The 15,182-nt window shown below is 39.7% G+C and overlaps 2 protein-coding genes across 6 annotated transcripts in view; both read left to right on the top strand.

Moving 5' to 3' along the window:
- LOC109819446 (extra-large guanine nucleotide-binding protein 3) lies at positions 1,276 to 9,737 on the top strand. 3 transcript variants are annotated; one of them, XM_020385181.1, is made up of 9 exons: positions 1,276 to 2,656; positions 2,777 to 2,914; positions 3,451 to 3,555; positions 3,659 to 3,841; positions 5,101 to 5,278; positions 6,810 to 7,069; positions 8,263 to 8,435; positions 8,629 to 8,826; positions 9,169 to 9,737. In XM_020385181.1, exons 1-9 carry the CDS (start codon positions 1,670 to 1,672, stop codon positions 9,554 to 9,556), a joined length of 2,610 nt encoding a protein of 869 aa, XP_020240770.1. In that variant the 5' UTR covers positions 1,276 to 1,669; the 3' UTR covers positions 9,557 to 9,737. The 3 variants fall into 3 exon arrangements, with proteins under 3 accessions (XP_020240770.1, XP_020240771.1, XP_020240768.1); XM_020385182.1 differs by having other exon boundaries at positions 1,277 to 2,656; positions 6,816 to 7,069; XM_020385179.1 differs by having other exon boundaries at positions 1,277 to 2,656; positions 6,807 to 7,069.
- LOC109819445 (pentatricopeptide repeat-containing protein At5g27270) overlaps positions 11,102 to 15,182 on the top strand; it is a 5,867-nt gene continuing 1,786 nt past the window's right edge. For 2 of the 3 annotated variants that reach the window (XM_020385176.1, XM_020385178.1), the window contains exons 1-6: positions 11,102 to 11,700; positions 12,300 to 13,704; positions 13,819 to 14,130; positions 14,647 to 14,751; positions 14,840 to 14,927; positions 15,045 to 15,166. In XM_020385176.1, the coding sequence (XP_020240765.1) occupies positions 11,179 to 11,700; positions 12,300 to 13,704; positions 13,819 to 14,130; positions 14,647 to 14,751; positions 14,840 to 14,927; positions 15,045 to 15,166 (2,554 nt within the window). In that variant the 5' untranslated portion in view covers positions 11,102 to 11,178. The remainder of the gene's footprint in view (positions 11,701 to 12,299; positions 13,705 to 13,818; positions 14,131 to 14,646; positions 14,752 to 14,839; positions 14,928 to 15,044; positions 15,167 to 15,182) is intronic. The other variant, XM_020385177.1, reaches the window with a different exon arrangement.

The following is a 15,182-nucleotide window of genomic DNA, read 5'->3' as shown; positions in this document are numbered from 1 at the left end:
TTTCATTAATCAAACACCCTCATTTTCTCTCTCTCGAGCTTCGTTCTCTTCCCTTCTTCAATCCTCTTTCTCTCTCTAGAAATGTCAACCAATCATCTCACCCTTTCTCTCATCTCCAACCTCCAGAACGCCCTCATCGCTCGAAAAGGCGGCGGAGACAAAGAAACCAAGGAAGGGAACCCACCAACGGAAGAGGCCCATATCGAGGAAAGCAATGAAGAGGGAAGCCTGTGGTTCTCGTCACGAATTGCGATGGAATTGGGTCCCCCGGGCTCGAACTCCTCGTCTAGGCTCTCGTTCGCCATGACGAGTGCGACGTCCACGTATGCGCTCCCGAATCGTGAGTTCTTTTTGGGTTTTTTTAAGTAATGATCGTGGTTAATTTTTCGATGTTGTATTTGTTTGTTGTTCAAAATCTGATTTTAATCGGCGATGCTTCTCTTTTTGGGGTTTCTGCATAATGAGGCTTTAACAAATTTCACGGGACTTCAAGTCCCGTGAAATTGTTGGCGACTTTAATCTATTAATAACAGGCACCGCTAAACTTCACGGGACTCCAAGTCCCTTGAAGTTTTATAGTTTTTTTTCGTCAAACCGACCTAGTTCCAGCTGTCGTCCCGACAGCTGAAACTAGGTCGGTCTTGACAATTATTTTTAGAATAGGTCGTTTTTTACGATTTTTTTTAGGGAAAAATGTGTCCAGGCCCCAAAAGCAAAAACTTCATGTGACAAAGCCCCTCATATTTTTCCCCATGTGGATCAGCCCCTTGATGTGTGACACTTTGTACTGCAGCCCCTTTTTATTAATTATCACATGTCAGCTAAAGTAAAATTCACAAACTATCATTATCCTCTCTCCTCTCTGACCCAGCACTCACATCATCTCTCTCTCATCTATCCTCTCTCTCTCTCTCTCTTTCTCTCTCTCTCTCTCTCTCACCTCTCTCTGAGCTTTATTAAGCTCGTCGTCCTGGCCGAGACGCACAGAGCATAAATGAGAAGTATCATGCGCGAGCGGTATCAGAACTGTATGCCCCCGTATCAACAAGACATGACAATTTTTAGTTTATCTTACCTAGAGAAATTTGGTTTAAAATATATTTTGGAGTTAAAAAAAAATATTGGGAGACATTTTTGTCCTTGTCCCTATCCGACACAAACGGATTTTTATTTTCCTCTCGATTGTGTCAGGCACTCGTGTCCCAAAAACAACAAAAAACAAAATTAAAAAAAAAAATATATATTCACTCTCACTCCTCACATAACTGAAAATTTCCCCCTTTATCCATCAATCAAATTAAATTTGCAAGCCTCTAGGGTTTCTTTTGACCGCCCCCAACTTCTGATTGGTGCTCCCCAATTTGGGAATTTTCCTTACTTCTTACCAAACAAACAACGACCTTTGCCCCTTCCAAGGACCGCCCCCCCCAATCAATTGACCTAGTCCATTTTCTCTTCGACCGAGGCCCTTTGCTCTTCCCTTTTCCCCGATTTGATCTCGAAAAGACGCGATTTTGATTCGGTCCCGAGCCCTTTTTCGTCGGGGGACGAGTAAAGGTTGGATCTTTCCGCCCCGTTTATTTAATTTGAGTGAGTTTGTTGATTGTTGTGTGAATTTATGTCGAAAATTTTGATAAATTAGTCGTCAAAAGGGATTTTGTTTGGAGAAATGGCGGAAACCCTAGAGAAGAGTAGTTGGGAGGATATGCTAAGGAGGATTTTACCCCCCGGAACTCCGATTCCCGATGCCCCGGCAAATCTTGATTACTCGATTGCCATCGAGTACGATGGACCCCCGGTGGCCTATGATCTCCCTAGAGTTGAACCTGTTGATCTTAGTTACCCCACAATACCCACTGCCGAGCCAGTTTCGGAGTCGCAGAGGTCTGTCGATGGTGTTGTGCCACCCGTCGTCGATCCGATACCGCTTCCTGTGTCTAGGATTGAAGGTTGTGCTGGTTCGCCTTCTCAATTTCAGAGCCATAGAGATTCCGGAGGCTCGGGAAGTGAGGGAAGTGAGCAGTCGGTGGTTTCGGTTCTGCAAAATGAAGAGTTTTCAGATAATTCGGGTTCGGAGTCTGGAACTGGCTCCGCTCAGAGCTCACCAGGACCTCAGTCTGTAAATGAGCAGAGGAGAGTTGCTGTGGTTACTTTTGACACCGTCGACAAGTCTAAAAGTTCGGAACTTTACATGGAGACAACGGCTTCTTCTCCTCAGTATGTTGGGGTATCAGGAAAGGAGAAAAGGAAGAGAGTGTGCTATAGATGTGGGAAGAGGAAGTGGGAGAGCAAAGAGTCTTGCTTAGTTTGTGATTCGAGGTATTGTAGTTACTGCGTGCTAAGGGCCATGGGGTCAATGCCAGAAGGACGAAAGTGTGTGCAATGCATCGGTCGGCCGATTGACGAGTCGAAGAGGTCAAAACTGGGGAAGAGCTCAAGGATTTTGTCGCGGTTGCTCAACCCTTTGGAGGTTAAGCAAATTTTGAAAGCAGAGAAGGAATGTCCAGCGAATCAACTGCGTCCAGAGCAGCTTATAGTAAATGGGTGTCCTTTGAGGCCTGAGGAGATGGCAGACTTGCTCAATTGCTCCCTGCCTCCTCAGAAATTGAAGCCAGGGAGGTACTGGTATGACAAAGAATCGGGTCTATGGGGAAAGGTAAGTGCTTCTGTTTCTGATGGCTTTAGGCATGGCAGCAATTATTTATTTATTTATTATTATTGTTGTTTTGACATACTGTTTGCTGATGTTTGAATAACATTTTCTTTGGTATGGCAGGAGGGGGAGAAACCAGATAGACTTGTGAGCTCAAACTTGAATTTCAGCGGAAAGCTTTCTCCTAATGCAAGCAATGGAAACACCCAAGTGTACATAAATGGCAGGGAGATCACAAAAGTTGAACTCAGAGTTCTAAAGGTGGGCATTTTGACATATCTCAATACACGTCTTTGTTCTTACGAACAGTTTTTACATGATTTTTCTTGATGTCAACTGATTTTTCATTCTGATATTAATGCTGATAGGTATAGGCAACATCTTTTGCTATTAATTTATCCAGTAGAGAAATTGATTCTCCACTGAGCATGAGCTGATATTATATACAGTTGCTTCCGGTTGCTTATTGTAAAGAACACCTTACAGGGGTTGTCTTATTTGAACAACAAAAACGTGAACCAGCCTTTTGTTGCTTTTTATGATACTAAGCAAATAATGCTGAAGTCATCTTCAAGTAAAGAAAAACGTAACAAAATGCGAGAAATTTCAATATTCTAACCAATTTAGAACATGGATGAAGCAGGAAATAAATTCTGGTGTTTCATTTGATGAGTAAGTTATTTCATATATGACAGACTACTTGTGGTAATTCGTTATGGTGCTTTATGGAATACCCTAAGCTGACATCTTTATTACACATTTCACTTCTTTTGACTCCATAACTTCTTCACTTGCAGCTTGCAAACGTGCAATGTCCCCGTGATACACATTTTTGGGTGTACGAGGATGGTCGCTATGAGGAGGAGGGACAGAATAACATTAAAGGAAAAATCTGGGAGTCGGTGCGTATGTCCCTCTATTGATTGCGTTTTTCATGCATGTCAAGGTTGGTGCTTTTGTCCTTTCCGAATTATTAACATCTTGCTTATGTTCTTTGTTAGACAGACGTTAACACGACTGGCATGTTCGCTCTTGTCACTGCCAGTACCTCATGCAAACTCACATGGAACAAGGGATGAGGCTCCGTATACTGCCAGAACTGTCCCAAATTATTGGGAGGCAAAAAGAATTCAAAAGCTTTTACTAATTGGACTACAGGGATCTGGAACAAGTACTATATTTAAGCAGGTGAGGTCATGTAGCTTCTTGCTTACTCTTTAACAGGTTTGTAGTAACACATATATTGATTCTGCGAACTTATATTATATTGAATTTTATTTTACTAAATTATGTAAACACTGGAGTGTGGACATAATATGCGATATATGAATGACAACATACTGTTCCAAGTATTTTCATGCTCTACTTTTAAATGTTTGCTTTCTAACGTCCTTGCGTGATGTATTGTATGTCGGGCTGCTGTTGTCGTTACTGCATCCAGATTCTTGCCTTGCATTATTCCATGTTCTTCAAAGATATTATTCTTTCTGATATTGTAATTCTAGTGTGTAAGGGTACATAAATCATTATCCGCTAGAATAATCAGGTATTATTCTCTCTCTCTCTCTCTCTCTCTGTGTGTGTGTGTGTGTCTGTCTGTCTCTGTCTCTGTGCGCGTGTGTGTGAGCGCGCGTGTGGGTACATAACTCACTATCCACTAGAACAATCAGCTATTATTCTATCTGATTCTGTGTAATAGCGTTGTGCACTGGGAGGGTGGGGTTTTTTTTTTTTTTTTTTTTTTGGGGGGGGGCGGGATGGCAGGAGGACTTTTGACATCCCTATTTGAAATTAAGCATCGCGATTTTTCAGGCTTAGTGTCCGACTTCTATTTATGGATGCATGTTGTTTCCCTATAGTGTCACACGTGTTAGGTTTATACATATCATTATGTTTAGTGTTAATATTATGCACCGCGTGACCCATAAGTTTCTATTGATGTAACTGTTGCATGTTGTTAGTAGCTGTCGATATATGGTAAGTTTGTTCGTGGAGGTTGTATCTAGCCACTCTTTTTTTTTCCTCTTTTTTTTTCTTTTTTGTGGATGCATGTTGTATCCCTCTAGCGTCACACATGTTAGGTTTATCACATATCATTTTGTTTAGTGTTAAAATTAAGTGCACAACCCATAAGTTTTTATTGGTGTAACTGTTGCATTTTGTTAATGGCTGTCGGTATATGGTAAGTTTGTTCATGGACGTTGTTTTTAGCGGCGCTTTTACCACGTTATAGCCTTCTGTATAATGATCATTCTTTTGAGGTCTATGGTTGCTCACGCTCAAATAAGTAAAGCATTAGTTCACATTGATAATGTCTTTTCTCATAATTATTCAATGTGGTTACTGTTTAAACTTAGTTTTTTTTTCTTTTTCCCTTATTATGGATTGTTTCTATTGATATCTTTTTAACATGATATTCATGGTTGATGGTTTTGTGTTTTGAACAGGCCAAATTTTTGTACGGGAATAAATTCACCCAAGAAGAACTAGATAACATTAAATTAATGATTCAAAGCAATATGTACAAATACCTCAGTATTTTGCTTGAGGGGCGGGAACGCTTCGAGGAAGAGACTTTGTCTAGGTTGAAGGCAGGTAGTTTGGTTGACCGGCATTCAACTGAAGGTAACTTCTGTACTTTGCAGCTTCTGCTTTTTGGTTTAAAGCTGTCTCTAGTATTTAGTTCAAATGTGTTATATTGCTTCTCCTTTTGTGCTCTTCAATTTCGCAGATTATGCATGAAACGGCACATGATTATTGATATTAGTAGTGATTATGTCAGTTTAGCAAACGAAAACCAATTATGGAATGTGCACGATGAGAAGTTTTGGTCATGCTTTTGACATATTCTGTACACAAGATGCTGGAATGTGTGTTTGGGAGAGCTTATTTTTTGGTCAAAGTACCTTATAAGCTAACTTATTCATATTTACATTTGGTGGCATCTCTAATAAGCTAGGTTTTAAGCCCCATTTTAAAAAGTTGGGGTTCCCCAACTTTTAGAAAACTAGCTTGTAAGCTTATCCAAATAAGCTAGGTTTGACCGGCAAATGACTTTTTAACCCGTACAAGTTTTATTATGTTCTTATCATAAAAGCCAAAGCCTACCATATAAGCCAGCGTCACATATAAGCTCAAGAAAAAAAAAGCCTGTCTCAAACACCCATACAAGTTTTATAGCTAAATTGCTTAAAGTTTTATGGACTTGGAGCTTATAATTGAGTTTTCATTTGCATGTATTTCCATTTCTGGTGGTCACTATTGACTTAGTGTCTTAAACACCTCTGTGTTTCCATCAATAATATTTGAACTATAGTCGGCAGCGAGTGTTTAAGCTTCAAATTTGCATGTAAACAAGAGTGAAAATATATTAAATTCTTTTCCTTCCATTTCGCCAGAAGTAGGGGTGTATTCACATAATTCATATACACTAAAAGCTAACCATTGCCTGGGTCTAAGCATGACAACTTTGGGTGACAATGGTTGTTGGGCTTAAAAGGCATAGTGAGTATATTCTCTTTCTTACTCTGTCAACTAGAACAGCCTTTTGATTTCTATGGTAGGACATCTCATGTGCTTAATTTCTTGATTATTGCTTAGGATGTTGTTAGGGGGCTGATATAGCTTGTTGAAACTAAGCAGCAACCATAATGAAGATATTCATGGTTGGGTTGAAAGGACTGGATGAATGAAGTGCTGATTTCTTTCAGTTTAACGTGAAGGACCATGGTTAATTCATAACGCAATCAAATAACAAGGTCTAGCATCAAAAGCAGGATCAAGCTACTGTTGTGGATCTAACCGCACTGGCTGCTACTGGGATGATCTAGGACAGTTTTATATTATTAGAAACCAACGAGCTCCACATGTTTGACATACATTTTCTTCTGCATGACATGAGGTTTAGTCTTGACGGCGTTCCTCATTTGTAGTAATTTCTTGCATATCCAAATTTATGGAAGATTCAGTGATAGTAAGTTGGAACTTTCAGTTATTTGATTCTAGAGAGGACTTTTTTGTGAATTATTAAATTAGATAAAATCTTTCATGCCATTTTTGAGGCACTTCATCCTATTTTTGGTGTTTTAGACTTTTAGTATGGTTCTCTCTCTTGGGTGCTTTTACAGCTGTTGAATGAGCAACTTATTTGCAGTAGTTTCAGGTGAAGATGGTGGTGGCGAGACGAATGCATCTAGTCAATGTGTTTACTCTATCAATGGAAGGCTGAAGCAGTTTTCTGACTGGCTTTTAGACATCATAGCAATGGGAGATTTAGATGCATTTTTCCCTGCAGCAACACGTGAATATGCTCCTTTGGTTGATGAGATGTGGAAAGATCCTGCCATACAGGAGACGTACAAGAGAAAAAGCGAGCTTCATTTTCTTCCAGAAGTTGCCGATTACTTCTTGAGTCGGGTATGTCTTTAGCAGCATTTCAGTTCTTAAGTTCTAAGTAAGTAATGTTATGTTTAAGTGAATGAAAATCTTCGGACCTGACATCCTTTCTATTCTCTTGTATCGTTATGTTTTCTTTCGTCTTCTAATGACCCATGTTCGGACTTGTATGATTTCATGGAAGGTATAACAAAATATTTGGGAAAATTAAAAGCATTGGCTAGTCCTTTGTGTTCTTGGAAGCGCCGTTAATTAGATGCTTATTGTTTGAGCGTGATAATTGGATAAACTTGTACCTTGTAAGAAAAAGTATTTAAGGTTTCGTAAGTACCTTAGTTTTATTAGGGGTTTTGCTAAATGATGCCTCTCTGAATGGGGTTCTTAAATAACTTTTTAGTTGACTAGGCATGAATTCTACTGTGACTTATAATCTTCTGCAAAGGTGAGCGAGGAAAACTGAGGAACTATTACAACAACAACAACAAAGCTTTTATCCCAAATGTTTAGGGTTTAGGGTCGGCTACATGAATCTTATTCTTCCATTCCATTCTTATGGGTCATCTCTTTAGTCAGTCATAATCATATCATTCCTAACTACTTCCAACCAAGTCCTTTGGGCTTACCTCTAGATCTCCTAGCCCCGTTAACTATAATATTATCACTTTTTCTAATCAGTGCAGTTGTACATGACTAAACCATCTTAATCTATTCTCTCTCATTTTATCCTCAGTAGGAGCAATCTCTAATTTACTACGGATGCATTCATTTCTTATTCTATATTTTAATGTATTCCCACAAGACCATCACAACATTCTCATTTATGCTGCACTCATTTTTTTGCACATGGTTTTTAATTGCCCAACACTTAGACCCATAAAGCATAGTTGGTTTTATAACCGTCCTATAGAAATTTCCCCTTAGTTTCATTGGTATTTTATAATCACATAAGACTCTGGGGCACTCCTCCATTTTAACCATCCCGAATCCCGATTTGATTCGATGTACAACATCATCCTCTATCTCACCGTCATGCCTAATCCTCTATCTCACCATCATGCCTAGTGATTGATCTTAAATAGCAAAAATGATTACTTTTAGGCATTTCTTGAGCATCAATATGCACTATAGTCTCTTTTCTTTTCTTAGTTTTACTAAAATATATTAATATTAAGTAACTTTAACATTACCTTTCTGTGAACTCTATTTTTCTGCAGGCAATTGAAATATCAAGCAATGAGTATGAGCCTTCAGAGAAAGATATATTGTATGCTGAAGGAGTAACCCAAGGAAATGGATTGGCATTCATTGAGTTCTCACTTGATGATAGGAGCCCAATGTCAGAACCATATAATGACAATCCTGATGTCCACTCTCAACCACTTACCAGGTGAATTCACCTCTCTTTATGATTGGTTTGGGTTGCATGCCGGAGACAATTTGCTGTTGCCTTGTATTAGCACTCTTGATTTGTTGTTGTTATGGTTTCTAACTTATTGGGACAATATGCTATGCAATAATTTGAACTAATAAAGGTAAACGAGTACCTCATCTTAATTATTTTTGTTCATTCTTTTCATCAGATATCAGTTGATCCGGGTGAGTGCTAAGGGGATGAATGAGGGCTGCAAATGGGTTGAAATGTTTGAGGATGTTCGGGCAGTGATATTTTGTGTATCCCTCAGTGACTATGACCAGTATGGGGCCCCAGTAAATGGCAATAACAGCCCTCTCCAGAACAAGATGATGCAAAGCAAGGAGCTTTTTGAGACCACAATCAGGTTCCACTCCACTTTTTTCCGAATACAAGTCATTTCTTTTCTCATTTTACTTCTCTTTCACTTGACCTTATCTCAGAAACACGTTGATATTTTAATTTAGTGATCACATTTTGATAAGAAAGTTTACTGTACTTAAATACCTCTGGGTATCAAGTTACTCCCCATGTAAATTATCTCTGTGCTGTCTTTTCTCATAGTAATATGCGCTAGAGCTTTCTTTTCCCTACCCCCCCCAAAAAAAGAAAAAAATTCGGAGGGTGAGCTTAATGATTTGCCATACCTCGAGAATTATAAGATTTCAGGAATATCTTCTAAATGATTATTTTTCTTGAAACGAACTAGGCATCCCTGCTTCCGAGAGACCCCATTTGTGCTAGTGTTGAACAAATATGACCTATTTGAGGAGAAGATAAACCGCTCACCCATCTCGGTCTGTGAATGGTTCAATGACTTCTCTCCTGTGAGGACTCATCATAACAACCAGTCGCTAGCTCACCAGGCCTACTATTATGTTGCAATGAAGTTCAAGGATCTCTATGTCTCCCTCACAAACCGAAAGCTCTTTGTGTGGCAAGCAAGAGCTAGGGACCGACCAACAGTTGACGAGGCCTTCAAGTACATAAGAGAAGTGCTAAAGTGGGATGAGGAGAAGGATGACACTTATGCAGTGGAGGACTCTTTCTACAGCACAACAGAATTGAGCTCGTCGCCGTTTGTCAGGCAGGAGTAATCATCTGAATTTTCTGAAATTTTTTTGATAATAATTGTCTACTGGTTTTATCAGATTCCGTCAAGTGATTGATATTTGTTAGGTTTGTAAATGTTGTGATTGTAATGTATAATTTTACAGTGAAATCTTGAGCACCAGCCATTTGGTTTGAAAGAATAAAACAAGTTTGTTTTCTGATCCATCAGCAGGCATATTATTTCTTGCTTTCGACATGCAAATCGGTGATAATACAGTAAAATCCTATGAAGTATGCATTTTAAGCTCACACGCCTGACGAAATTAGTAGAGGGTACTCGCACCCAGTGAATCAGAAACGTATAATCACATATTACCTCGCGTAAGCAACTAAGAATAGTGATGCCCAGAAAACAAACACAGGGCCTGCGCTAAAACACATCACTGAAGAAAACTACACTGTTCAACATCTGAACCTACTGATACACAGTGATGAAAACTGAAGACACAAAATAGCATACCCAAAAGTATCACGCCCCGTAAATTCACACGCAAGGAGCTTATTTGGGAAGGCATGCTCAGGGGCGCTGAGGGACGGCAACATGCGTTTCTGCGTGGAACGAGGAGGAGGCGGCGGCTTTGGTTCTTCAGCTTCGCCTTCAGTACCAGGTTCATCTTTCATAACTGGCAGCTCGGTCCTCAATCGAGTGTCTACACTGGACATACGAGCTTTCCGTATTCTTCCATCCTGAAAATATATCGGTCATCACCACTAAAACATGCGAACCGTTGCATCTTGACAGGTGAAAGGAGTGAGAGGATTTTGAACTTGCGTCGAGTATTGAAGGTTCTGGTAACGGGCATCGAGCTGGTTGGTCTTGATTCAGAGGTGGTTCTACAGGTTGTTCGATAAGTAGTCTAAAGTTTTCGGTTCCTTGTGAGTCATCAGCAGACAGAGAACCTACGGTCTCCAAATTCGTTTGCGATATTTCACTTGTATCCTGAATCGAAAATAGTTGGGGAAATATGAAGATCAATCATACTGGGAGATTGATTAACATCATAAAACCGTGACAAAAATAAAGTAGAAATTCAAATAAGAAAATAGAAAAATATTCTACAGCCGTTATCGGCGACCGATGATGGCCAGAGATTCTGCCTGATGAATAGGTCGGTTTCTGGAAAAAAAATTCCGAAACTTCACGGGAGTTCAAACTCCCGTGAAGTTTAGTAAGCTTTACTAAAATTCACGGGAGTTCAACTCCCGTGAAGTTTTATAGTTCAATGAAAAATTGAACTATGAAACTTCACGAGAGTTGAACTCCCGTGAAGTTTTGAAATTTTTTTTCAGAAATCGACCTGGTTTTAGCGCTGAAACCAGGTCGATTTCTGAAAATAAGTTGAAAATGACTCTGTTTTTGAGATTAAAAGTCCAACGAGGACGGTTTTGAAAATTTATCCCCCTAATAATCCTTTGATTATTAAAAAAACTCACGTGCCATGCACGTGACATTCGTAACGGCGAAAACCCCGCTTTTTTTGTGTGTCCCTCTTTCTCTCTAAAAAATAAAAAAAAAAAACAATCTCCGTCTCCTCCTCATCTCCAGACTCCAGCGCCCGTTCTCAAAACCCCTAGAAAAACAAGCAAAACCCTAGAAATTCTCTCCATGGACTCGATCAGATCCCCGTTCCTCGCCCCCGTTCCCTCCTCCCTCAAAGCCCAGACGCCCCAAACCCGTCAAAATCCCCAAGCCTCGCTCGCCGTCCGCTCCCATTCACTCTCAGCGACGGAAACCCTAACCCTAGAAACAACAAAAAACCCTTCAAGAAGAACCTTTGTCCGACGCACGACGCCCGCCGCCTCATCCACTCCCAGCGCCCAGTACCTCCGCCGCCTCCGCCGCAACCAGGGGCCCCACGCGGAGGCCCCCCGGTGGGTCCGGAGAACCCCCGAGCAGATGGTGCAGTACCTTGAGGACGATAGGGATGGGCACGTGTACGGGAAGCACGTGGTCGCGGCGGTGAAGACGGTGAGGGGGCTCGCGGGGAAGAGGGATGGGGAGTGTGATATGAGGGAGGTGATGGCTTCTTTTGTGGGGAAGCTGAGCTTTAGGGAGATGTGTGTTGTGCTTAAGGAACAGAGAGGTTGGAGGCAGGTGAGGGATTTTTTTGGGTGGATGAAGTTGCAGGTAATGCGAGTTTTTGTCGCATTTTTTGAAGGGTAAATTTCAACTGCATGAACAAAAAATGAACCATTTGAAATTGTTACCAACTCATTGAAAAAATCAGGGGGTTTTCCCCCTCTCGAAAACATTATATTTAAATGAAATGGTGGTTATCTCTAATAAAAGTGTTTATGGTAGTTTCGTGCATGCCCCCAAATTTTATGAATGATAATGTGATCAAGAAATTCATTGTTCATGTATAAATTCTGAAGAAATTATGTGGTAGTGAAAAACAGGTCAAAAATCAAAATATATTAAAGCTACATAACTTAGTGGAGACACATTCTATTGTCCATGAAGGAATAAGTTATTGGTATATAGTTATGATTTTTAAAAAAATCCGTTTAACTCGCTGAATAACATATTGAAACCAAATTATGCAGAACGTTGAATTTATATTTTTAATGATTTTCTCATGAAACCTGTACGAATGGGTTGACTATATCAAAATTTTATTGGCACTAGCTTGTATGTACACTAGTTGCATTGATATAGATGTAACAAATTTAACAAGAAAAGCCTTATATTTGGTGACTATTGTTGGTTTTCTTTTGGGCATGCAGCTTTGCTACAGACCTAGCGTGATTGTGTACACCATCATTCTTAGGATTTATGGCCAAGTTGGAAAGATCAGACTTGCTGAACAGATATTTTTGGAGATGCTTGAAGCAGGCTGTGAACCAGACGAAGTTGCCTGTGGCACTATGTTGTGTGCATATTCTAGATGGGGGCGTCATAAAGATATGATGCTGTTCTACTCTGCTGTGCGTAGGCGGGAAATTTTACCGTCCATTGCGGTTTATAATTTCATGATATCTTCTTTGCAAAAGAAAAAATTACATGGCGAAGTCATCAAGTTATGGAAAGAGATGCTAGATGCTGGATTGAAACCTGATAACTTCACTTATGCAGTTGCTATAGGTTCATTTGTGAAAGAGGACATGTTGGAAAATGCTTTAGATGCCTTTGTGGAAATGAAAAAGTCTGGATTCATTCCTGAGGAGGATACATACAGCCTTTTGATCAGCTTATATGCTAAAAATGGCAGAGAGGATGAAGCTTTACGACTTTATGGAGAGATGAAATCTCAAGGCATCATTCCGAGCAATTATACTTGTTCTTCACTACTGACGCTGCATTACAAAAATTCTGACTACTCCAAAGCTCTGTCACTCTTCTCAGAAATGGAGAAAAATAGGACTGTTCCTGATGAAGTGATCTATGGAATACTCATTAGGATATATGGAAAACTTGGTTTATATGATGATGCCGAACAAACTTTCGCAAATGTTGAAAAATTAGGCCTCCTCACTAATGAGAGGACATATGTGGCAATGGCTCAGGTCCATCTTAATGCTGGAAACATTGAGAAAGCTTTAGATGTTTTGCAGCTCATGAGATCAAGAAATGTCGAGATATCGAAATTTGCATATGGTTTTTTGCTTCGATGTTTTGTTGCCCAAAAAGATGTTGGTTCAGCTGAAGTTACACTCAATGCTCTATCCAGGTGTGGTGCTCTAGATGCAGTCTGTTGCAATGACTTGCTTAATTTGTATCTTAGATTGGGCCTTTTGGAGAAAGCAAAGGCTTTAGTTACACAGATCAGAACAGATCAAGTTCAATTTGATGAAGAGCTGTACAGGACTGTTTTGGAAGTATTCTGCAGAGAGAGGATGATAGCTGATGCTGATAAATTGATAGAAGAGATGGAAAATATTGGGATGAGCAAGGATAAGATTAACATGACATCTGTGATGTCCATGTATGGAGAATGTGGAAGGCTTAGACAAGCCGAGAATTTGTTCAAGGCATTAGAAAAACCTGATGCTGCAGCATGTGCTAATATGGTCTCCTTGTTCTTGGACTATGGCGACATGTATAGAACCAAAGAACTACTGAAATCTCTATTGGAAATGAGTCGTGGCTTATCAGTTGCTAGCCAACTGATCATAAAGTCTGTTAGGGAAGGCAAGCAGCTAATGGTGTCTAGTTTGTATGATTCTTCTATTTCCATTCGTTAATCTTAAGTTGTGGTCTTTTCTGAATAACTTGCATATTCTAAAGTTTGCTTTCTTGCTACAGGAGATGTTGCTAAAGCCGAATCATTGTATCATCAGTCAATTGAGCTAGGTTTCCGACCCGAGGATGCAGCAATTGGTTCTATTATTAGTTTTTACGGCCGGAACCAGCAGCTAAGGAAAGCCTTGGAAATATATGAATCTGCATCAAACTTTTGCCCAGCTGGAAAACCAGTTTATATTTCTATGATAGACGCCTATTGCAAATGTGGCAAAATTGATGACGCAACCCACCTCTATAAAGCAATGGTTGGGCAAGGGCATGTTCCAGATGCCGTCATCATCAGTGTTCTAGTGAATGCTTTGAGTAAGAATGGTATGCATCTCAACTTAAATGCTATGTGAAAATCCTAATAGGTATTTTCTTTGCATCTTGTTGAACATGTACAGCCTTCTTTAGATGCAAACTCATGACTTGCACCTCAATCATTGCTAGCAACATCTTACTTGGTTTGTAATTTGTTTTGTTGTTCACTTTAACTTGTACAACTATGGAGAACATGCCCAGTATACTAGCGATTCCAAAGCCTTAGTCATATCCGGGTTGTCTAGAGAGGTTGCCAGCCAAATGGAAAACTATAGTGAATTCCATATTATTTTCTCCCTGTCTTGACCCTGTTCAATGATAAAAGGCTTAGTCGTCATGACAGCAATGTGATGATGTTGATGATAAATAGACCAATGTACCAATCAACTGTAATGATAATATTTCTTGATTTAAAAAACTAACAAAATTTAAAGGTTCGTATTCCATAGTTCATGATAAAGCAGCTTTTTCTGTTGTGCTCATTGCAACTTGTTACAATCAATTCTATTTGATTTCTTTCTTCAGGTAAATATCAGGAGGCAGAATGCATGATCGATGACAGTTTCCATGGAAATATGGAACTTGATACTGTGGCATACAACACATTCATTAAGTCAATGCTGGATGCAGGTAGGAATATCTCCAGTTATTTAATGCACTAAAAAATAGCAGTTTCCCTTGATCATGCTAAGACATCCTGGTAATTCTATTTGTGTAGGTAAATTGCACTCTGCTGTGAGCATATATGATCGCATGATAACATCAGGTGTCCATCCATCTCTTCAGACATATAATACTATGATTAGGTGATCTCTCCCTCTGATATTTGTTACTTAAGTAAGAAAAAAATTCCCAATGTCATCTAAATAAGTTATTTTGCTCTAATATTAATGATTGTAATTTCCATATGTAAAATAATGCAGTGTATATGGACAAGGAGGGAAATTAGAGAAGGCCATTGAGATGTTCAGCACAGCACAGAGTTTGGGCCTATCACTTGACGAAAAAGCATATACCAACATGATTAGGCACTATGGAAAGGCCGGTAAGTTCTGCCTCCA

Source organism: Asparagus officinalis, chromosome 8, assembly GCF_001876935.1.
Source record: "Asparagus officinalis chromosome 8, Aspof.V1, whole genome shotgun sequence".
Lineage (NCBI taxonomy): Eukaryota > Viridiplantae > Streptophyta > Magnoliopsida > Asparagales > Asparagaceae > Asparagus > Asparagus officinalis.
This window is presented reverse-complemented; position numbering and strand designations above follow the sequence as displayed.